The sequence below is a fragment of the Leguminivora glycinivorella genome, chromosome 23, assembly GCF_023078275.1.
Source record: "Leguminivora glycinivorella isolate SPB_JAAS2020 chromosome 23, LegGlyc_1.1, whole genome shotgun sequence".
In the NCBI taxonomy this organism is placed as follows: domain Eukaryota; kingdom Metazoa; phylum Arthropoda; class Insecta; order Lepidoptera; family Tortricidae; genus Leguminivora; species Leguminivora glycinivorella.
The window spans coordinates 10,290,461-10,316,315 of record NC_062993.1 but is presented as its reverse complement, the minus strand read 5'-3'; the positions used below and the strand labels follow the sequence as shown (position 1 = coordinate 10,316,315).

General features: G+C 39.9%; 1 protein-coding gene across 1 annotated transcript in view; it reads left to right on the top strand.

Moving 5' to 3' along the window:
* Positions 1-25,721, top strand: part of LOC125238236 — a 163,895-nt gene extending 138,174 nt beyond the window's left edge. Inside the window, exons 7-10 of the mRNA XM_048145511.1 lie at positions 3,522-3,621; positions 7,971-8,136; positions 18,076-18,283; positions 23,578-25,721. Coding sequence (XP_048001468.1) covers positions 3,522-3,621; positions 7,971-8,136; positions 18,076-18,283 — 474 coding nt within the window. The 3' untranslated portion in view covers positions 23,578-25,721. The remainder of the gene's footprint in view (positions 1-3,521; positions 3,622-7,970; positions 8,137-18,075; positions 18,284-23,577) is intronic.
* The last annotated feature ends 134 nt before the right edge of the window (positions 25,722-25,855 follow it).

Genomic DNA, 25,855 nt, shown 5'->3' with positions numbered 1-25,855 from the left:
CCTGCGTCTGAATGCTTGTGGTTGGACGTACAACTTGGGAAGATAAAGTTTCTCCTATGTGGAGTATACAGAGGCCATGACTCAACAATTGAGCAGGATTCCAACTTATTTAATCAGCTAAGTAACGCTTCGGAGTCTAATACCATCGTCATAATGGGAGACTTTAATTTTGGAGGTGTCAAATGGCCACTGGGGGATACTGAATATCTAACACCAAGGGAGAATAACTTTGTACAATGGTATAGGAACAGTAATCTAGAGCAACTTGTCATCAAACACACCAGGTACCGCCAGGGTAACCAGCCATCCGTTCTAGACCTAATTTTAACAAATGATGATGCCTTGATAGCCGACATAGACCACCAAGCTCCCATTGGCAAAAGTGATCACACTTGCCTAGTGGCAACCATACAAATTCAAGCGGAAAAAGACAACAAAGGTACAACCCCCAGATATAACTTTAAAAAGGCTGACTATGATAAAATCAAAGATAAGTTATACACCAGCCTACGAGACATAAAAGACGAGCAAAGTGTTGAAACTCAATATCAATTATTCTGTACTTCTGTTGAAGATGCTGTTCATCTATATGTTCCTCGACAGAGACCAATGATATCGAGTGCCACGAATAAACCCTGGCTTTCAAAGGATATCCGCAACCTCATGAAACAAAAGAAAGCCCTATGGAAAAGATACTCGCTAACTAGACTGGACACAATTTACAGCGACTACAAGAAAATTAACAATAAGCTAACCAACCTGTGTAGATCTTCCCGCATTACATACGAGACAAACTTAGTACAGGCCGGCCCCAAGAAATTCTACTCTTATGTACGACAACAAGTGACTTCTAAGGTTAGCGTGCCAACGACTCTTCGTAACAACAAAGGTGAAACTGTGACACAAAATACTGAGATCGCAGAAGTGTTTGCAAATCAATTCGCAGGTGTATTCCAAAAGGAACCACAAGGTCAACTACCTATCCTAGAACCAAATCTTAGAATAAACGATTCCATCGCTGATATAGACTTTACAGCAGACAAAGTAAGACAATCGATCAAAGAGACGAGAGCGGATCCTCGCCAGGACCAGACAACATTCCTGTGATATTATTAAAGAACTGTGATGTGGCAGAACCGCTAGCTAAAATGATGCAACACTCTTACGATTGTGGAACCTTACCAAAGCAATGGAAATCGGCTGTCGTAACACCAATATTCAAGAAGGGCAACAAATTGGAACCAGCTAACTATAGACCAATCAGCCTCACGAGTGTTGTTTGTAAATTAATGGAAAAGATCGTAGTAAAGCATATAAGGAACTTCCTCAGCCAGCATGAAGTGATAAGTGATCAGCAACACGGTTTTTGTCCACGCCGATCCTCAGTGTCCAACCTGCTCTCATGCCTCTCGTCCTGGACCAAGAGTTTTAACAATGGAGAACCTATAGATGTAATTTATCTAGACTACGAGAAAGCGTTTGACAAAGTCCCTACAACAAGGCTACTACACAAACTGGAATTCGTGGGTATACGAGGTAGGCTTCTCACTTGGATCGAGGCGTTCCTTCGAGAAAGAACTTTCTGTGTACGAGTTGGCGATACATTGTCAGAGCAGCGAGAAATTCACAGCGGTGTACCTCAAGGATCAGTCCTTGGACCTGTGCTTTATATAATATACACATTCGACCTGCCTCATAATGTCCAATGTAGCGTCAGTATTTTTGCCGACGACACGAAGTTATTTTCTAACCCTCTACATGATTTCGACCAACTTCAAAAGGATCTAGACGAGATAGCAAAATGGTCAAAGGAATGGCTCATAAGTTTGAATGCTGAAAAATGTACAGTGCTACAAGTTGGTAACCGCAATCCACATCTTGCTTACACCCTGGAAGGAACGAAACTTACACCAGTTAAAGTGCAAACAGACTTGGGAGTCAAAATTACCGAAAACCTCAAGTGGGAAGAACATCTAACAAGTATCACCAAAAGAGCTAAATCTTTAATATACCTCGCTAGAAAAGCCTTTGGGATACTAACGCCTGAACTCATGCTTAAGATATACAAGACATATGTTAGACCCATCTTAGAGTACGCTTTCCAAGTCTGGAACCCTTATTTCGCCAAAGATGTTGAGATGCTTGAGAAAGTGCAACGTAGTTTCACAAAAATACCCAAACAACTAAAAAAAATGTCTTACGAAGAACGACTTAAAGTGCTGAAGCTTACAACGCTAAAAGAACGCCGAGAGCGTGGAGACCTCATTGAAACGTTCAAGATTTTAACGGGGCACTATGACATAGACCAGTTTCAAGACCTGTACAAGCGCAATAATAACACCCGTCTGCGAGGCCACCAGTACAAACTAATATCTGAACTGTCTAAAAACAACCCTCGCAAACATTTTCTCAGCAACAGAGTGGTCAAAACATGGAACAAACTACCAGAGGACGTGATCTCAGCACTGAATGTTAACCAGTTTAAAAACCGACTAGATAACTACTTAACAAATTTAAAGAACACATCTTAAGAAAGAATTGTTGGATACAGGCAACTATCAGTTGTTATAACTGCCTGCCTGATTAATAAATAATAATAAATAATAATAATATTATAAATGAGAAAGTCTGTGTGTCTGTTTGTTTGTCCGTCTTTCACGGCAAAACAGAGCGACGAATTGACGTGATTTTTTAGGTGGAAGTAGTTGAAGGGATAGAGAGTGATATAGGCTACTTTTTGTCTCTTTCTAACGCGATCTAAGCCGCGGGAAAAAGCTAGTATATTATATTAATTACATTACGTTCTCTGCCCTGCTTTCGGATCCGATCCTTTCAACGTTAAGTTGTGTACTTCACTAAAGATATTGTGTAGACATCAAAGATATACAAATCACAATAGGACAAGGTAAATTAAACATGCCTTTGAATTCTACCTTGTAGTTATTGGAATTCTGGCAACTGCTGCTTTAAAGGCCTTAGCGAATCTGTTTGAAATTCCATTGAAAATATTAACATAATCATTATTTAAGTGTATAGTATACATACATACATACATACAATCACGCCTGTGTCCCATAAAGGGGTAGGCAGAGCACATGAACTACTAAAGTTTCAGTGCCACTCTTGGCAAAAAGGGGTTGATAGAAATCGAAATTGTGCCATTGCAGTGACAGGTTGCCAGCCTCTCGCCTACGCCACAATTTAACCCATATCCCACGGTTGACTTCTACAACACCCACGGGAAGAAAGGGGGTGGTGAAATTCTTAACCCGTCACCACACGGGGACTAAGTGTATAGTATAATTTCCTGTTATGTCTAACATCAGAAACGTAGTATTAAAAAATCTAAAAATTTAAAAGTTAAAGTTGCAATACTAAAGTTAAAACTTCAGGAACTTACATTTCTCTGCGGCAACGGTGATTATAGGAAGTAATAAAATGGTGTGATCGTGGTCAAACGTCTCCCTACTCATACTAAAAAAAAAACGTAATTTTTCTAAATTATTTCTGTAATTTTTCAGGTATTCCAGAAAATCCCAGCCTCCTCAATGATCCTGAGTAACTACGATCCCTTCTACTCCCCTCTGCTATCCAGACTGGATGGAATCTTCGCCAGACTAGGTAAGAATAAAAACAGCTTGAACTGTGTGTGTATTTTATTGTAGATGTATGCATATAAGTTATTTATTTTAAAAAAAATATATTAGGTTCGTTCTCAAAAAAGTGGCACCGTCAGGGTAAAGTGAATGGAAAAAAATGAAAATGGTTTTTTGTACCTTTTTGGATTTATATATGTTTTTGAGTGTATCAATGATACGGAATTTGCGGGAGGGAACGAAATAGTCGTAAAAACGTAGAACTTATGGCGAGTTGAAATTTTAGACATACAGGAGAAAGTGAATAGACAGGGTAGCAGGGAAAACGTGGCAGGATAAAGAGAGTTTGAATAAAAAAAACAAGTTTACCACTAATAATTCAACGTATATCGACTATTATGATTTTGTTAGGATCAAATTTTTTTCTTTAAGTAGAAACAAAAGCAAAAAAAAATATTTTTTTAAACAATATCCATTATTTTTTATTCAAAACAGTTGAAGTACAGTAAGTGATATCTGATTATTGTTTTCTGTCACAATGCCTGCTCGTACCAAATGTTTCTTTTTGACCCAGTGTTTGACTGGTAGAGAATGCCTTAAGGGATTATGTACACCATATTGTACTTTTTTATGTGCAATAAAGAATAAATAAATAAGTACCTATAATCACAGTCTTGTAAAACAACAAAGCACATATCATGATTCACAATGTGAGTTGTACTTGTGCGTGTAATGCCTGAAATGGCTTCCCCAGTGGAAGAGTTGGTTCGTCTCCTTGATGTCTCCTTGGTAACAGATGTCAAGATAATGAGGTCAGTATTTAAAATGAGGGCCACTCTAGGGCCGGACGGGACGGCGTGCCTTGGCTCTTTAAACATCTTGGAAGTAGATTACGTGGCCACATTGACGACTGCCTCCGAGAGGGTATAAATTCTCGTTGTAAGGTGGGCAGACTGTGCCTTTAGAAAAAAGGGTAGTCCAGCTGACTGTCCCTTAGGATACCGTCCCATTGCCCTCCTAGATGAAACTGGCACGATGTTGAGCGCATCATTGTAAGTCTCATCTACTGCTGTGCACGCATTTTGGAAGACACGTGCCCAAACATCAGAGATCGGGTTCTGGGAGGAGCGATAGACGCAATTGATGCGCTGCATAAATACAGCGGTCTGGTAGCAGAGAAAAGGTAGGGAGCCATCGCAGTATCTCTTGACATTGCCAATTACTTCGGCTGTCTTCCTTATGTGGTAATAAAATAGGCGCATTGCTTCCACGATGCACCTTTATATTTGAAGATCATCATTCACCATAGGGCATTACCTCGCAGATAGAGAAGTGCTCAATGAATCAGGAGGAAGATGCCTAGAAAGACGAATGGAGTGTGGTGTTCCTACCGGCTGCGCCATGTAAATGTATAGGGACAGGTCCATGAGGCTACGTGCTCAAATCAAGACTGACTTCTTTATTCTTCTTCATACCCACATGCATATTCATAATAATCATAACCTACCCACAGTTTTCCACAGGGGTCAGTACTGGGTGCCTGCTCTGGAGCATTGGCTTTGACTTGGCTAACTTCTCCGCATGATCACCATTTGTTATGCCGATGACACAATAGTAGCCGTGAGGGGAAGAAAGTACCAGGATAATAAGGAGAGCCACAGTGGCAACTGAGCTCACAGTTGGGCGCATTAATTTGTTTGGGCTTGCGGTGTTACTTGCCACGACCGATGACGTGGTTTTCGAGGGAAAGGTTGGCTTCTGCCCGATGAAAGTGATTGCTGCCGACCTAGCCAAAATGATAATCGTTGACAATCGAAATGCAATCTGGTTCTGTCGTGCCTATATGCAAGAGCGATAGGGATGTTGCCTGTTGACGGTGAGGCGGTCCCTCTTACGTCCCAAATTAAGTACTTGGGCTTAAATTCAAACCAAAATTGGTACTCCGAGGAACATTTTATCAAATTGGTTCCTAGCCTCGTCGGAACTGCTTCGGCGCTGAGTAGACTATTGCCCAATATCGAAGGACCCAATGCCCCATATCGGCGCTTATATGCGAACGTCATCCGCAGCATGTATACAAAATTTCAGCTCAGTCGGTTGAACATTTCTGCTTCAAATTGGGTTGCAAGATTTGACCTCAACATACATACAAACATACATACATACATACATTGCAAGTTGGTAAAAACCATGTCAAAATAGCTTTTTTTTACTTGTGTTTCTTTATCCTGTCAGCAGTCACTTTACCCTTCAGAGTGATGGCAGGATAAAGTTACACAGGTTGTAGTGAAAATCCGATTAACTAGATATTATCTCCGAAACTGTTGATAATACAACTGTCATAATTTTAATATAAATAGTTATACTTCAATACAACATTAAAATGTTATTCGTAAAAAAACTGCCGTATTAATATTTTAAAATAATCATGCCAGAATAAAGTGGACATACCTGTTACAAACTCCGAACGTCACACTTTGAAAACTTCTAACCACAAGACCGCAGCACCTCACACACAAACCTTTACACCAGCGGCTAGAACCATACTGGCTACGTGTTTTACGTATATTAGGGTCTCAATAAGACTTTCTGTGCGTGAGTGAGGTGCAATACCACGGACGCACAGGATATAGAGAAAATATCGCTGGACAAACTTTGAACGTGAAAATTTGTGTTCAAAAGTAATCGAAACATCCCGTGCAACGTATATTTAAGAATATAGTAGTCTATTCTCTACAAAAAACGATATTTTAATATCATACAACTGCAATTCAATAATCTATAGAGCAAAAACTTGAGCAGTGTCACGTTGTGACAAGGCAGGGTACAGTAGAAAACGGTCTTCTTTATTTTTTTTTTACAAAAGTATTATATTTACAGAAAAAGTATGTTTTGGCCTCGATGTGTCACGTTAATGCCTACTTATGAAAATTTTAATTATATGTGAAAATTATATATTTCGCATAATTCCTATTCAAAAACGTGATGGCAGGGTACGATGCCACTATTTTGAGAATTACCCATTAACGTATTATAAAACACCGCATATTTTGTTATTAGGTTCTAGTTGGAGCAAAACGAAACACGCGAGATAATTTTATATCTAAATAAATTACATATACTCGAAAGCAAATTCAAATTAAGGGTACCAATTATCAATTTCCTTCGCTCCAATAATTTACAAATAACACGCGTTTGAAGACCTTGCTTTAATAAGGTATCAAATAATCTCATTTACTATACAGAAGACATTTTGCTATATGTAAAGTCACCATTAGATACATAGGAAAAGAGGGTAATTTAAATTAAACTCAAAATACTCTTAGCGCCATAACATCAGAGGCATTTATACCTATTTGTGAGCACCTTGGTCGCTTAGATATAATATTTGATCGTCTTCTGTACAGTCCACAACACAGCTACAAAGTGCCAAACTATGTATACAGAACTTTATTGCCTGTACTTACAGGTGTGTGGCATGTATACATATTTTTGGCACTTTGTATTCACAGCTTGTTTACCGAACGCTCCTCTGATAAACGCAGTAAAATGACGAACTCGCTAATAATGTCTTTCGTGATATTCCACGGTTTTGGGCCTTTTGATGAATATCCTGAGAAGGTTTTACGGCAATTTGGGGAGAATTAGATGTGAATAAATGATGTACGTACGTAATAAATTTGTTTAAATCGTTGCGTAATGGTAGAGTCATTTGAGTCACAGCTTATTCAAAAGAGGGAACAACAATAATGGGGCTTTGCTTGAAATTATGTCCCGTTTTATATTATAGATTATTCATAAAAAAAAATTCTCAGGTGATGTATTTCAAGTACTCGTACTAAAAGCAGAATGTTCTAAGTCGGGCCCCAATACAACAGACATGTTCCTTTACAGTTTTTATATGACATTACACTTCGTGTTCAACTAGGAGTCTCACTTGACCAGTTTTTTTTTATCCTCTCTCATTTTTAAGTTGTAAGACACCGGTGCCATTAAAAGCGAGTGAACAATAAGCTATGAGCTACAAAAATGAACAAAAAAATAGGCGCTCTCAATATAAATAAAACACAGTCGCAGTAACAATCAAATTATCGAAAAAACAAAGAATTTCCAATTCGATTGAAATATAAAACAGATACATTCCAACCAACCATTCCACCATTCAAATCTATTCTTGGCTTTCTCTTCTGTCACTGACTGAGTGAATAAGTGAATGAATGGAATGAGTGAGTCGCGTTCAACGCAATGACACTGACAGAATGTTACGCGCTGAGTGAGCGACATTTCACGCAACGTAACACTGACTGTTACGCGTTGTCAGTTTGAAGTCGCATTAGAAGTTGCTCATCAATAAAATAATATTCATTGTTTCAGGTCTAGCTCCATCAGAAAACGCAGTGAACACAGGCCCTCAGGTCGGCGGGCAGAGCCTCAGCGATGTGAAGTTAGAATCATGTAGAGAACAGCTGATATGCCTCATGTATGCCAGTCCGGCCAAATACGCCCCGTACAGTAACCTTGTATCTGCCCAGTTGAGCAGGTAAGATTACTAATAGGTACTTATATAAAAAAAATCTGCGATGTAAGGAACAGCTTATGTATGCCTGTCCGGCCAAATATGCCCCGTACAGTAACCAGGACTCTGGTATCCGCGCAATTGAGCAGGTAAGAAAAAAAATCAATGCGCAGTTAGTCATGAACGCAACAACTGATCAGCTGTCTTATGTATGCCAGCCCGGCCAATTACGCCCCGTAAGAGACCTACTGTCCACCCAGAGTATGTAACCAAATGCACAAACGATTATGATAATATCGTTTCGTTATCGTTTGACGACCGGCCTGGCTCAGTCGGTAGTGACCCTGCCTGCTAAGCCGCGGTCCTGGGTTCGAATCCCGGTAAGGGCATTTATTTGTGTGATGAGCACAGATATTTGTTCCTGAGTCATGGATATTTTCTATGTATATAAGTATGTATTTATCTAAATAAGTATGTATATCGTCGCTTAGCACCCATAGTACAAGCTTTGCTTAGTTTGGGGCTATGTTGATGTGTAAGGTGTCCCCAATATTTATTTATTTATTTATATTTCTATCGTTCTTCCGTATTGGCGCAATAAAGCCTAAACTGCGTTTCGATCAACGCCTATCATCAACGATTGTTTTTTCAGCTAGGCCGTTAAGCAGGTCGGCACGATCTTCAACGATGTGAAGTTAGAATCAAGTAGAGAACAGCTAAATCTTCTAATGTACATACACCAGTCGGACCAAATATGTCCCGTATGATAACCTACCTCGGCTTAGTTGAGCAAGTACGAGTAAAAACGGAGATGTGAATTTAGACCTATTTGCAAAACAGCTAATATGCTATCCCGGTCAAATATAATAGTTTTTGAAATACCATTTGAAACTCAAATTGTTCTTTCATGTTTTCTATTGCTTAGATTATCCATAACTATTTGCTATTAAACATAATTATCATTATGACGATCATATAAATTCCGTAGATTAATTTATACTGTAATTTATCAATATATAAACCCGTATTCTTCCGTGTCTTACTTAAAATTGATGAAGGTCCGCAGAAACCTCTAAGCAACATTAAATTTAGCTACATAATCCGTAAGGAATTTAACCTATTAATAATACAACACTAATAATAATTCCTAGACATTTATTACCGAGTCCTCCTGTCTAAGTCAACTAATAAATCCTTCGTCAAAGGTATTAACTCGAAGGCCGACAGGCAAATTGGTCTCTTGTGAGCGATAACAAGTCGTCTAGACTCACACCACACCGGTTGACATTAGATTTTAAACATTATTTGAATAGTAGACATATTCATCTCCTCAAATATGCATTAGAATGTATGGCGCCGCTATCGCATATAACAGTCATACCGAAGCAATCTTGTCTCTTCCGATTCATTTAAGGCCATCGTATGCAAACATTTAAGCATATAACCGTAAAAAAGTACTTAAAATACTAAGACTAACTACTAAGGATTACAATAAATATACATTTTCTATAGTGAAACATATTCATCTCCTCAAATATGCATTAGAATGTATGGCGCCGCCATCGCATATAACATACCGAAGCAATCTAGTCTCTTCCGATTCGTTTTTTAAGGCCATCGTATGCAAAAATTTAAGCATATAACCGTAAAAAGGTACTTAAAATACTAAGACTAACTAATAAGGATTGGAATAAATATACATTTTCTATAGTAAAACATATTCATCTCCCCAAATATGCATTAGAATGAATGGCGCCGGCGGCTGCATATAACATACGATCAAGCGATAATGATTCATTGTAGTTAAAATTCAGTAAAGTACTAAGTTGGAAATATCCGTGGACACAGTAAATAAAATACTAGATAGTTTTCCAATATATATTTGTGCCGACCGCACAGGCAAACGAACTGAACCAAACTGACATGTTTACATTGTGTGACATTGTCTAGAAGACGATTCTATTCAACCAGCAGAGTTTATAATGGTGCACATACGAACTTCATAGTTAATAAACTTACGTAGGTTCTAACATTGGCCCTTGAACCAATATAAACTCATGTACATCACATACATTAAACACATAGTAATCTAAGCAAATACATTAGACACATCCGCTGTCTAAAAAACAAAACATTACCTACAACACAAAAATAGGCATAGCAAAGGTATCAGTAAATTTCGTAAAGTATCCGTAACATATAAAACTACAAATAGTCAAAACATACATGAAACGGATCTAAAACAAACTATACCTTCACAAGTATATAGTATATTGCTTAGAGCCAAGTCACTTATTTAACGATACAAATAAATGACTAACAAACTTATCATGTTTTTCTTTTGCCAATGGTTTCGTTAAAACATCGGCCACCATTTCATCAGTTGATAGGTATTTCAAAACGACAGTACCTTCCTCAACGATTTCCCTGATGAAGTGATGCCGTACATCGATGTGCTTCGTTCTGGCGTGGTACATAGAATTAGCACACAATTTCAGTGCAGACTGATTGTCATTAAACAAAGTAATCCTATACTGTACCCCGTAAATTTCGAACAGAAACTTGCGTAGAAAGAGAGCCTCTTTACAAGCATCTGACAGACACATGTACTCACTCTCCGTGCTTGAAAGAGCGACTGTCTTTTGTCTCCTACTCTCCCATGAGATAGTAGAATTTCCGATTTTGAACACAAAACCGGTATAAGATCGGCGATCGATCTCATTTGAGGCAAAATCAGCATCAGCATATGCGACGATGTCTAAACCTGACTTCTGAAAAGTTAAACAATGATTAAGCGTACCTTTCAGATAGCGAAGAACGCGTTTCGCCGCTTTCCAGTGGTTCTCGTCGTACGCGTCGTTGAACTGGCTGAGTGAGCTGACAGCATGCGCAATATCTGGTCGCGTACATACCGCTATGTACATTAGACATCCTATCAGGCCTCTGTAGTCGTGCGTACAATCTTTCTTTGTAGATTTCACGAGCTTCAGACCTGTTTCCATAGGTGTTCGCGCAGGTTTGCAATCCGACATATGAAATCGTTCTAGCACCTTCTTAATATAGCTTGACTGGTCTAGAGTAATCTCATCATTCTGTCTGCAAAGCCTCATTCCAAGAATGTGATGAGCTGGCCCTAAGTCTTTGATTTCAAAGGCCTTCTTTAATTCTTCTTTGATTCCAGCCGTATCTCGGCAATCAGCTGAAGAAAACAACATTATGTCATCAACATAGAGCGCAATTATAATAATGGATTTCCCGCTCGACTTGACATAAACACAAGGTTCGGAAGATAAACGTTTGAACTTCATTTTGTTTGTCAAAACGCCATTTATTTTCTCATACCAAGACTTCGAAGCTTGCTTCAGTCCGTATATGGCCTTATTCAACTTGTAAACTTTATCTTCTTGGCCCTTAATCTTATAGCCTTCTGGCTGCTCCATAAAAACGGTTTCTTTTAAATCTCCATTCAAAAACGCCGTTTTTACATCAAGATGCTCGATATTCATGTTATGTTCCGTTGCTAAAGCTAGTAACGTACGTATAGTGGAATATCTTACTACAGGAGAAAACGTTTCCTCGTAATCAATACCGTATTTCTGGGTATAACCTTTTGCAACAAGGCGCGCTTTGTATCTCAGTATTTCCCCATCGAGGCCAAGCTTTCTTTTAAAGATCCACTTGCATTTGACAGGCCGTTGCTTCGCATCGCGGTCAGTCAGAGTCCAACACTTGTTATCGATGAAGGATTTATACTCTTCTGCCATCGCGGCTTTCCACTTACTCGCATCCGGGCCACTCAGCGCCTCGCGAACTGTTAGAGGGTCCCCGTTGTCACTGCATACAGTGTTTGCTATATTAGCAGACTCAAACTCACTCGTTCCATCCGTAGAGTTTTCAAAGTCTTCCAGTGTTGAATCTCCTGGGACATATGTCTCATCCGCAGGGTCATCTGGGGTCTCACTGCTGCTCTCAGAATCATCTGTTGTAATGACGCTGTTATCTTGAGCGTTTTCATCAGATATTTCTGTGGGCTCTTGGGGTAAAACGGGTAAAGCGGGTTGCGCCTGAGTATTATCAGTGACAGTTACATTGTTCGTCAAACTAATCTGAGTGTAACGTGAACTGTCATACTCATCTGATGAAGTGTCATTCCAAAAAGCATGTTCTAGAAAAATCACGTTTCTAGCTTTTATGACAGTCTTCGGGTTCTCCGGATCTATCAGTCTGTAACCTTTTGTGTCGTCACAGTATCCGGCAAAAATATACTTCTTACTTTTGGGATCCAGTTTGTCCCGTTTGTGCTGAAGGGCATAAGCTTGACAGCCAAAAATGCGCAGGTAGCTAAGATTCTCCTTTTTACCTGTCCACTTTTCTTCTGGTGTACTGCCCATCACAGCCTTAGTCGGAGAGCGATTCTTAAGGTAGACGGCGGTGTTGACCGCTTCTGCCCAGAATTCCTTCTTCAAGCCTGCTTCCTGAAGCATGCACCTGACTTTCTCCGTAACGCTTCTTATCGCGCGCTCCGCGACTCCGTTCTGAGCTGATGACCTTGGAACCGTGGTCTGATGTCGAATTCCATGCGCCTTCAGGAACTTCTGAAATTTAGAATTGACATATTCACCACCATTGTCACTACGAAGAACTTTTATTTTCTTATTGGTTTGGTTTTCCACGAGAGCTTTGAATTCTTTAAACATCTCAAAAACCTCATCCTTCCGCCTAAGAAAATAAACAAATGTTTTTCTTGACAAGTCATCAATGAACAACAGGAAATATCTTTTCCCACCTATGGACGGACACGGTAGTGGTCCCATGACGTCACTGTGAACTAACCCAAGGATTTCCTTAGCCCTGGTCTCAGATTTCTTCGGAAATGGCAACTTAGTCTGTTTACCTAAAATACAGGAAACACACGACTCAAAATTATTGTTGTCATAAGAAATACCAGTGACCATACCTTTTCTCAGTAACTCCATACTGCGGGCGTTCAGATGAGATAGACGTCGATGCCAAACTTGTTGTGTTGACTGGCTTCCAGTAGCAGGGATCTGTGGTGCTTGCTTAACGCTCACGGCAGCAGTCGGCACCGCTACGCTGTCACCTGTACCCAAAGACAAAGACATAGCCTGCGAAGATGGCTCGCTACACACAGCAGAAAGAGTAATATAAGTATGTATAATAAGTATGTATATCGTAGCCTAGCACCCAAAGTACAATCTTTGCTTAGTTTGGGGCTAGGTTGATCTGTGTAAGGTGTCGTCCAATATTTATTTATTTATTTATATGTACAGTACTTTTTTGGTAGTGCGCAGGCCCCGAAGGCCCCACGGTCTTGTCTTTTGTATTTTGTTTACCTTTAGTGTTTTTACGCGAGGCCGCAGGCCGAGCTACAGATAGATAGTGCTCCCACGCAGAATACTTTTTACACACTTTTATAATTGTTCTGCGTGGGACTTGGACCTCCGGCCCGCTGTTTCGCTTTTTAGACACTTTTATTATTGCTCTGTGTGGGAGCACTATCTGTCCGCAGCTCGGCCTGCGGCCTCGCGTACTTGTGAGCCTCTTGGAGACGCTCCGGGCCTTCAGCCCTACGCGGAGCTCGGCCTTCGGCCTTCGCTGGGTTTCCAAGCTTAGCGTTGGGCCTCCGGCCCGCCGCTTCGCTTTTTAGACACTTTTATTATTGCTCTGTGTGGGAGCACTATCTGTCCGCAGCTCGGCCTGCGGCCTCACGTAATTGGGAGCGCCTCGGGGACGCTCCGGGCCTTCGGCCCTACGCGGAGCTCGGCCTTCGGCCTTCGCTGGGTTTCGAAGCACAGCGTTGGGCCTCCGGCCCGCCGCTTCGCTTTTTAGACACTTTTATTATTGCTCTGTGTGGGAGCACTATCTGTTCGCAGCTCGGCTTGCGACCTCGCGTACTTGGGATCGCCACGGGGACACGGGCCTTCGGCCCTACGCAGAGCTCGGCCTTCGGCCTTCGCTGGGTTTCGAAGCTCAGCGTTGGGCCTTCGGCCCGCCGCTTCGCTTTTTAGACACATTTATTATTGCTCTGTGTGGGAGCACCATCTGTCCGCAGCTCGGCCTGCGGCCTCGTACTTGGGATCGCCACGGGGACGCTCCGGGCCTTCGGCCCTACGCGGAGCTCGGCCTTCGGCCTTCGCTGGGTTTCGAAGCTCAGCGTTGGGCCTCCGGCCCGCCGCATTGCTTTTTAGACACATTTATTATTGCTCTGTGTGGGAGCACTATCTGTCCGCAGCTCGGTCTGCGACCTCGCGTACTTGGGAGCACGGGGACGCTCCGGGCCTCGGCCCCGCGGAGCTCGGCCTTCCGAAGCTCAGCGTTGGGCCTCCGGCCCGCCGCTTCGCTTTTTAGACACTTTTATTATTGCTCTGTGTGGGAGCACTATCTATCCGCAGCTCGGCCTGCGGCCTCGCGTACTTGGGAGCGCCACGAGGACGCTCCGGGCCTTCGGCCCTACGCGGAGCTCGGTCTTCGGCCTTCGCTGGGTTTCGAAGCTCAGCGTTGGGCCTCCGGCTCGCCGCTTCGCTTTTTAGACACTTTTATTATTGCTCTGTGTGGGAGCACTATCTGTCCGCAGCACGGCCTGCGGCCTCGCGTACTTGTGAGCGCCACGGGGACGCTCCGGGCCTTTGGCCCTACGCGGAGCTCGGCCTTCGGCCTTCGCTGGGTTTCGAAGCTCAGCGTTGGGCCTTCGGCCCGCCGCTTTGCTTTTTAGACACTTTTATTATTGCTCTGTGTGGGAGCACTATCTGTCCGCAGCTCGGCCTGCGGCCTCGCGTACTTGGGAGCGCCGCGGGGACGCTCCGGGCCTTCGGCCCTACGCGGAGCTCGGCCTTCGGCCTTCGCTGGGTTTCGAAGCTCAGCGTTGGGCCTCCGGCCCGCCGCTTCGCTTTTTAGATACTTTTATTATTGCTCTGTGTGGGAGCACTATCTGTCCGCAGCTCGGCCTGCGGCCTCGCGTACTTGGGAGCGCCACGAGGACGCTCCGGGCCTTCGGCCCTACGCGGAGCTCGGCCTTCGGCCTTCGCTGGGTTTCGAAGCTCAGCGTTGGGCCTCCGGCCCGCCGCTTCGCTTTTTAGACACTTTTATTATTGCTCTGTGTGGGAGCACTATCTGTCCGCAGCTCGGCCTGCGGCCTCGCGTACTTGGGAGCGCCACGGGGACGCTCCGGGCCTTCGGCCCTACGCGGAGCTCGGCCTTCGGCCTTCGCTGGGTTTCGAAGCTCAGCGTTGGGCCTCCGGCCCGCCGCTTCGCTTTTTAGACACTTATTATTGTTATACCTGGGAGCACTGTCTATCCGCAGCTCGGCCTGCGGCCTTCGCTAGTTAGTTACGTACCCTCCTCAGTAGCGGTGGTCCACACAACGTTTCACGTTATCCATCGCGGCTGTGTCCCTGACGCAGCCTACCTTAATTTTTTTTTATATTAGCATATTTTAGATTGAAAAACTCATCGACGATTGGCCTTAGTATTATAGCCCTATTAGGCCCACTTGCACCAACCACTTAACTCAGGGTTAGTGGACTGTCACTGTCAAATTCCATATAAAATGGTGGGTTAACCCTCCATTCTCGTTGGTGCAAGTGGCCCTTAGTCCAATGATGGATAGCGAGGACAGGTTCTATGACAGACTTTGCCTGTAAAATTTTTGTTTAGTTTTATATATATTTTTAAATTAAAGGAAAAATGGAAAAATTCACACCTGTTTTTCGAGTAATTCGAGTTCTGCCGGAGGTGTGAATTTTTCCATTTTTCCTTTAATTTAAAAATATGTAATATCGCTCGCAGACGTTTCTGCATGATAAAAAAACAAATTTAGTTTTATATAATTATTATTTTAATACAAGTTAATGGTTTAAATATGAAACCAAAAGGATACGCCTTTTTACTCAGTAAATAACAATTTCGTGAAGCGTCCGTGAAAGTGTCACGCGTCACTTCTCACATTTACATATTAATTAAAACAATAACTGACTATAATAATTAATTAATTAATTAATTGAAATACGGTTGTACTCACGTTATTATATCGCTATTGCTGCGACATGTTTCGGGCCAATTCGGAGGCCCCTCTTCAGGCGTATAGGAGTTCACGCGACGGCTAGACTCCGCATTGGCCTCCGAATTGGCCCGAAACATGTCGCAGCAATAGCGATATAATAACGTGAGTACAACCGTATTTCAATTAATTATTTGAATATGTCTCACGGAAGTTTAACGTGTATAATAAAGCCCAGATAAAAGGGCCCGCTGATTTACGGTCACTTTAATTATCTACGCTCTCGTTAAATAGATAATAAAGAACTTTGGAGAAGGTTACCTGGAACCAAATAAATAAATAAAAATTATAGGACATTCTGTGTAGGTACAGATTGGCTGAGTCCAACGGTAAGCTCAAGAAGGCTTTTGTTGTGGGTACTCAGACATATAATATAGAAATCCTTGGTACAATGCCTCAAGGGCCTATTTTAGACATTAGCTAGCTTTTAAGTTTAGTCTTAGTTTCTTATATAATTATGTAAATATGTTCATGTAAATAAAGAATATGTATAAAAAAAAATAAAAAAAATATAGAAATACTTATATACATAGAAAACATCCATGACTCAGGAAAAAATATCTGTGCTCATCACACAAATAAATGCCCTTACCGGGATTTGAACCCAGGACCGCGGCTCAGCTGGCAGGGTATTTAGAGGTATTATTAAGTGTTTATTTAGTTCTTAGAACAAATTAATTTATCCTCATAGAAAATAATTTAATTTGTTTATTTAGTGTTATTGTGTATATTTCCTTTATTTATCTTTTCTCTTCGATTAGGCTATTTTATTAATGTGTAAAATATACAAAACAATTTATTATTAAGTGTTAGGGCCGCAGAGAGAGGAACCGTTACGCGCCGTGTCCAAGATCACCGTGTATACCTAGCGAGAGTCTCTTAAGATGTTGGTCGAGAGTAGACCCTGAAACGACTATAGGGACAATGATGAATTCATGGCGGTTAGTAGCCAAGTTTGGAGTATATTTATTATTAAGTGTTTATTTAGTGTTTATTAAGTGTATATTTATTTAGTACCTACTCGTATTTCAGGATAGTAGGTTTACGTGTACCAACAACATAAACCATAAAACTTATCGTGTGTATCGTTTGCTTGCACGTGTATCGGTGCAATCGTGCCATCAAATTAAAATATACTACCTACATTTATTTTTGGTATTTTATGACAGTTGTAATATAAACGAAATGTCACTCGTTAAAAATATGGGTGACATCAAATAGACAGGTGCGTCCTCCCAGAAATATCCCTAAAGAATTTTACCACCCTCTTTCCTTCGATGAGGATATGGGTGCAATTATTATGTGGGCGATGGCCTGGTAACCTGTCACTGAAATGTTTCGATTTTGTTTTCATTCAGCCCATAGATTGTTAAAAATATGTTGAAAAAGTACTAACACTTAAATCTTTACAATTTCGTGTGATTTTCCTCTTCGGGAATAGAGGCGTGAGTTTATGTATGTATGTTATTTCTAACATAATAAGGCAACATATAGGTATTTAGACGACCGGTCTGGCTCAGTCGGTAGTGACACTGCCTGCTAAGCCACGGTCCTGGGTTCGAATCCCGGTAAGGGCATTTATTTGTGTGATGAGCACTGATATTTGTTCCTGAGTCATGGATGTTTTCTATGTATATAAGTATGTATTTATCTATTTAATCATATCGTCGCTTAGCACCCATAGTACAAGCTTTGCTTAGTTTGGGGCTAAGTTGATCTGTGTAAGGTGTCCCCAATATTTATTTATTTATGACCATGTATTTAACTGCAAAAGATAATTTACAGAAATAACTTTGTGACTGTAATTTCTGTATCTTGTTATGTAGGTAGGTACTTACTTATTTTTTCTACGCATCAAAGTATATAACACAAACTTATTTTTTCAGAGAACTGAACGAGCTCCGCCGGCCAGTTTCAGACAACCCGGAGATCCTTCGCTTTTTCCGCTACATGCGAGCGGCGCGGCGCGGCCAGGAGGGCGTGGATTGCGCCCGCGTTCACCCCGGCTGCTCAGCTAACACACCACAGCATACCATGATTGCCGCGTACCATGATATTAATAAACTTGTCACGGCAAGGAAGCTGAAGAATTAGGTAGGTTTTGCACTAATGGGGCAACGCCCTCTTCTATCAAAAATAATACTATTACACTTTACTGTCGACTTCACCCCGGCTGCTCAGCTAACACGCCACAGCATACCATGAGTGCTGCGTACCATGATATTAATAAACTTGTCACGGCAAGGAAGCTGAAGAATTAGGTAGGTTTTGCACTAATGGGGCAACGCCCTCTTCTATCAAAAATAATACTATTACACTACACTGTCGACTTCACCCCGGCCGCTCAGCTAACGTGCCACAGCATACCATGATTGTTGCGTACCATGATATTAATAAGCTGGTCGCGGCTAGGGAGCTGAAGAACTAGGTAGGTTTTGCACTAATGGGGCAACGCCCTCTTCTAGCAAAAATAATACTATTACACTATACTGTCGACTTCACCCCGGCTGCTCAGCTAACACGCCACAGCATAAATACTATGATAGCTGTGTTTCGTGATATTAATAAACTTGTCGCGGCTAGGAAGCTGAAGAACAAGGTAGGTTTTGCACTAATGGAGCAACGTCCCCTCCTAGCAAAAATAATACTATGACACTATACTGTCGGCTTCACCCTAGCTGCCGAGCTAACACGCTGCAGCGTATCAAGATTGCTGCGTATCATGTTATGAAGAAACTTGTTATAGCAAGGAAATTGAAGAATTCGGTAGGTTTTGCATTATTGGGGCAACGCCCGCTTCTAGCAAAAACAGTATATTATAATTACACTGTTTGATCGCTGCTTACTACATTAATAAGCTCGTTACAGTTAGGAACTTGATGAATTAAATAGGTTTTTCACTAATGGGGCAACCATGTACTTATATTATTTATATTATTAGGCATGGGGATCCCATGCCTAATAATATAAGTACTTTGAGGTGACGATCCTCACGTTACGTAGAATTAGTAATTTAATTAAAAATGAATGTCCACTACCCACTTTGAACATCATTTTCATTATAAATGGGGATGGGAAGAATAAAGATAAAAGCACTGTGAATACTATTTTCGCACCTGCAAATGGCCTGTAAATATCGAAGTTTATTCTCTAGAGCGTAAACACTTTTACTACTTATGGCCGCCCATTCGCTGGTTTACAGTCAGAACTAAAATAAAGGTGTCGCCAAGGATCATTTATAGGTATAGGATTTACAATCATACTAAGAATTGTACCTCAATTTTTAGCGCCACCTATTAAATACTATCATAACTACACTGATGATGCCTACAAATATTTTTTTTTATGTAGATACTGGCGGTCTCCTGGGATAGAGGGATGTCATCGGCGACAGAAGATAACAAACGTTTCGCCGACGACATTATCCTTTTCGCCTCTTCGGAATCAGAATTACAACAAATGCTCCAAGATCTGAGCAACGCGAGCCTTCAGGTTGGACTTCAAATGAATCGTGCAAAGACCCAAGCAATGACCAACAGCAAGAAACGTAGGGTCGTGGTAGACGGGCAGAATATACAATATGTCGACGAGTACATTTACTTGGGCCAGCTAGTTTCTTTCAGCAACAGGCAAGACAAAGAAGTCGAACGCCGTGTCGATAACGCCTGGAAGAGCACTTCCACTTTCACTAAAACGAAAACTCGTCGACATGTGTATACTGCCCGTCCTAACCTACGGTGCACAAACATGGTCGCTCACAGAAAACCAGAAGTCCAAACTGAAGGTTTGCCAACGCGCTATGGAGCGCAGCATTTTAGGTGTTAAAAGGACCGACCGCGTCCGTAACACCACGCTGCGCTCTAAGACTCGCATTGCTGACGTTGGCAGAAAAACCGCCAGGCTTAAATGGGACTGGGCCGGCCACGTCTATCGCATGCATCCGGATAGGTGGGCTAGCCACCAAGTGGATGACGATGAAAAAGCGTGGCGGGGCAGGCCAAGGCAAAGATGGCGGGACGACCTTGACGACTTCCTAAATAACTGGCCGGAAGTAACGGAGAATCGGGAATTATGGAGAGCCAGGGGAGAGGCCTTTGCCCAGCAGTGGGACACTCTAATAGGCTAAGAAAAAAAATTAGATACTGAAGTGATATCACGATATTAAAATTAAGAAGCATGTCATTTGTTCTTATAAAAAATAAAAACACCCAAAAATATTTGGGGAACATATGATTTTGGCCACTTGGTTGGCCAGGCTGCGAAACAACGCCATCTAGTTTTAAGTCTAAAATGCCCATACATTTCATGGGTACGCCTTTTTTTGTATGCGCTTTATCTGTTCCGGCATTATATCGTCCTTGGTGTCACGATAAATACTTCTAAGGCGTCCATTGTTGGTGCTGCCACCATTTTATCGCTTTTTCTATGTTAAATGTTATGGAGTAAAACCTAACCACGAGAATATATAAATTTAAAAAAAAAACCCCGACAAAGTGGACCGATTTTCATTGAAACATTGCAAGAACACTCCCGACTAACTCAGCTTTGAAGCAAAAAAAAACGAAATCTAAATCGGTTCATCCGTTCTGGAGCACCGATGCTACAGACTGATACACACACACACAGACAGACAGACACGTCAAACTTATAACACCCCGTTGTTTTTGCGTCGGAGATTAAAAATTAGTTTCAACGGGTTCCGCTAGCATAAGTATCAAACGTAATTGATGATGAAGTGTACCTATTTGTGAGACTGTAGAAAAGCAAGAACTTATATTTTTTAAAGCAGAAACGTATCGATGCCACTGGCCTTAAAATTAATTTAAAAGTGGAAAATGACTGACTTGAACCAAATAAAGAAGCCGTGAGTTGAACTCTCAACTCTCACCCAAGTCAGCAATTTTCCGCTTTTAAATTTATGAAACGCAGTTTCGATTTTAATTAATAATCATGGCTCTTAACTCCATTTTGAATGATTCACGGTTATTTTCATTAGACTTATATTGACCGGGATATAGACCGAAACGATGATGATGATCATGATGACGAAGGCGGGTGGATGTTAAAGTTGCATAGACAGCGCGCGATCTACCCTCCTTCGCGCGCGTCGGCTGCGTGCACTTTCAGCGTTACCACTTGTTGCATTCACACTCGATGATCTGTCCAAACACACTACACTCACAGTGTCACTACGTTTGTTCAATTCTGACTTCACCGGTGAAAGCTCGACAAAAATCAAAAAGGTAATCACGGTCTATATCCCGGTCAATATAAGTCTAATCATGGAGTAGTCAAGGAATCGGGCTAGAAGTTAAGGTAAAGTCAGTTCAACCTTACTTGTCCAATACAGTAAACAAACGAAACATCAAATATGGTCAAAGACAATTACTAGTGATTGGAAGTGTCGATAAAATGATGTAATTAATTAACGATAATTTCGCTGCTGACGTCATCAAAGGATTTTTAATTTTACGTCACACAATATCTATGTTAAAAACAAAATTTTCTTTTTCGCCACATTTGCAATAATCCTGTGAAAAAGGCTTGTCTCACTTTTCATCACGATCACGGGTCTCGGAGTCATCGGTGAACATAATTACATAAAACATAAACACGAAACTGAATACAGTACCTCCTCCTTCTACGTAAAGAAGTCGGTTAAAAAATCTGATAAATTATTATTGTAGTTAATATCAACGCATTTTTTCCAAGCTTTACAAACTCAAACGTTAATATCGATCGTTCATAACGTTAAATTGTCATCCCAACATTACGACTCATAGACAATCTAGACTTCGTAATGTCAGGAGATTTTTATGTCATCTTTTCGTAATTACAATTATTGATGAAAATCGTTTTAGAAATTATATTATTCAGTGGTTTTTTGATTTATTTCAATACTTTGTGAGTTTATTTAAGTATATAATAACATTTTAAGTGATGATTAATATATAATTCCAGAGAAAAGTGAGATAATGTTTTCCAGCAGTATTTGTTTACATGATTGGACAAGTAATGTTGAACTGAGTGTATTTACTGTATTTAGTCAAAAACCATAAAATCTAATCACGATAAGTAACTTCTCCTAATTTGTATACGGTCCGATCTGCTTTGAGGTCTCTTTTCCAAACTAATCTATAGTCATCATACCTACTAAGCTAAGGAAAAACATTATCATTTACTTACTAAGTATTACTTTGCTTTTTGCGGTTTTAACTCCATTGAAATCTTAATTTATAAGCAAGCTTCAGATTCGGAAGTAACAAAGGATTAAAGAACTGAAAAGATGAAACATTACAGATTCGTCGTTCTGAGGAAACCCTTTGCCAGGTACGCTCGAATAATTTCAAGAATTTTATTACTGAGTTCTATTTTTAGGAAGGTGAATTTTTCAAATGTTATTTGTTACTGAACATTCCATGAAAGAGTCTACCATTGTCTCGTGCAAATGCAAGCTTCTAATGGTCACTTGCACCACTGAAAATTGAGGGTTAACCCGAGGTTAACCTGAATTTTACAGTTGACATGACAGCCCACTAATCTTGAGTTAAGCGGGTGGTGCAGGTGGCCCTAAACCAATGTGCCGAAGTATGCACAAAAATTATCGTCTGTTTTAAAAGCCGAAAAAAAATCTAAGTGGTTCTAAGTACATTCTACTACACAGTTGACCCATTATTATTTAAATTGAACGAGGTAGGGTGTAATAAACACGGTGGGGAAGAGAGGAGGAAGTTTTAGAGGATATTTGGTACAGAAATAAAGATTGATTGTTTTTTTTTTTTTTTTAATTATGACTAATGTATTACATTTTTTCTTTTCGCCAAACTGGAACCAGTTTGTTGGCGAATAGTGCACTCTCAAACATATTTTACCTTAATGATTGATAATTGATTGATTGATTAGGAAAAAGCTAGAGAAAACTTTATGACGCCAGAGCTGTTTAAAATAGAATTTGAGGATATAATCAAATTGAAGGATATGGGCCGCTGTGTAGATTTTTTATGAATACAAAAATGTATGCATGTACTAGTAAGTGGTACAAAATGTGTACAAGATAATGGTAACTAACCTAACCACAAAATTAATCTTTTGAAAAAACTCCCGACATAGTGAACCGATTTTCATGAAACATGCCTAAGAACACAACAGCTTTCAAACAAAAAAAAAACGAAATCTAAATGGGTTCATCCGTTCATGCCACAGACAGAGACACACAAACAGACATACAGATAGACAGACACGTCAAACTTATAACACCCCGTCGTTTTTGCGTCGGGGGTTAAAAATAAGTTTAATCAAAAGAGAATTCGTCGCGACAGATTAAGCAGGTACTGAAAGGTACCTACCAAAAACTTGAATACATTATGTGTTTTATTTTATATTTTCAGATGCTAAACGAGTACCAGGGAGCCTCATCGATCGAATCGTCGACTGGAATTCGATCAAATGAAGAAACAAAGACTGTTATGCGACAGCGTCTATTCGATAAACAATTGTTTTAAAAACTTTTATTTCGTGTAAAATTGTGTATTTAATTTTCGAGTAAGTGGGACGAATATTTGTCGCGTTCACCTTTACAACGAAATCGACTTCACGTTGAAACAAATCGCTATTGAGTTGGGTCGATTTCGCTCTAAAGGTGCGTTGTGTTTTAAGCAATTATCTAATGTCTTTTTTTTTACCAGTAGTTATATTATAGCATCAAATTTATTTACTGAAATGTATTAAAATTGCATGGTTTCAGTCTCGAAAATGCACGAGTGAATAAACATAGGCGAGTTGAATCGTTAAAATTATTTTATCAACTTGAAGTTTAACCCCTCAAACGCCTTATTCCAGATCTGTCTCAGACAATGTAAACTGTACTTAACAGATTGGTTATTTATTAGCAAATTTTTGACAACGACGTTCCAGGGGTTATTCGATTTTTCTTTTGAAATAAACACAAAAGATGTTCAGATACTTTCAGTGTGGTATTTCATCACAGTGACATTGACACTGCGCTTATTTCTGGGTTTACAAGTAACATTGTTCCTCAGCGTCAATATTTACATGTTAAACAGGTAATGCACCACGAAGAGTCACTATCGGGCGACAATGAGGAGGCACACTCAAAGGTTACGACAGATGGCGCCACCCTATTAATCCATTGCACTGATTGCACAGATAAAGAATTTCATACGTAAGAGCGAGAAGATGATATGTGTTTTCTCTCTCACACATATGAATGACAGTGACATGCCTAGACACTTGCACAGGCGCAGCCTCGCGGGATAAAATGTCAGTATGCCTCCTCATTGTCTATATTGTGAAATAGGCCACAGATAATTAAGGAATCTGGACAAAATCTCTTCACAAAGTCAAAACAGGCTACTAATAAAATGTTACGTTCATTGAACAAAATGACTAAATGTTTGTTCACGCAGAACATTTCTGTTTTGGAATTTGCAATTCCAAGATTCAAAGTTAGGATAATCCGTTTTGCGCTGATCAACAGAAATAACGATTTAATTTATTCATTGACTATTCGGTTTATCATTTAAATTTAGATATTTAAAGTTAGTGTTTAGAGAAACAGAGTTCAATATTTGAAGACAGAAGATTTTAATTTAGAAAATGTCAATATAAATAAAATTATTTTAAATAAATTCATAATATGAATTATATTATAGTGTAAACTTGTAGGTTGCTAATAAAGTTAACCTTAGTATCACATTATCCGATCCGATATCGGATGTCGGAAGGATTTCAATGGAAAAAATCAAAGATAGCGCCCGTAATGTATGGGATATCGGTCCTACATCCGATATTGGATCGGATAATCTGAAACGCACTTAGGATAACCCTATTAACTGTCAATATTTAATGGCCGATTTATAATGTAAAAAAACTCTTATTTACACATTAATCGATGCCAGAGTGTAAAAATTCGAAAAAGTTTTCGGATGAATTTAGCAAAGTGTTCAAAGGTGCTACAAAATAAGGCTTACCTACGAACTACACACAGTGTGGAAAAATTACGATATATTTTTTGTGTAGTATATTGACAGAAGCTGACTGATATAATTTGACGAAATAATTATTATTTAGGAAAACTTTCTTTTTAATATTTTTTCCTGGATTTTAATAGAGCTTTGGTTTTGGATGCTTATTTTTATCTTTTAATTTCTTATTTATATTATTTATTTAACCTAATTTTAATGGATTGTGTGAATGTTATTTATTGAATGTTTGTTTTGTGTTGGATTTTATCTAATTTATTTCTTGAATATAAGAGGTTGTTAATTTTAAACTTGTTTTAGGTGAAACTTTAAAAATGTCGAAATCTTAATAAAATGATTGTATGTATTTATTTGTTAACGGCATTATTGTTATTATTTTTCATGTTAGTTGTTTTTTTTTTGTGATGATGTCTTTATTATAAAATTGTGGTTTTTAAGTAATTTTATATTTTATCACTTGTAATCTTTTTTATGTAAAAATGCACTTCAAATGTTTTATACATCTAGAGAAATAAGATTTAATAAAATTTATAAACATTATTTATCTACACGTTTATTTTCTAAAAACACCTCTACTAATTGCACTAATAAGTACCTAATGAGCTATCAAAACTTACATTCTTGGCCAGTTTTACTAAGTTAGAAGTAAGAATGGAGATCTGTT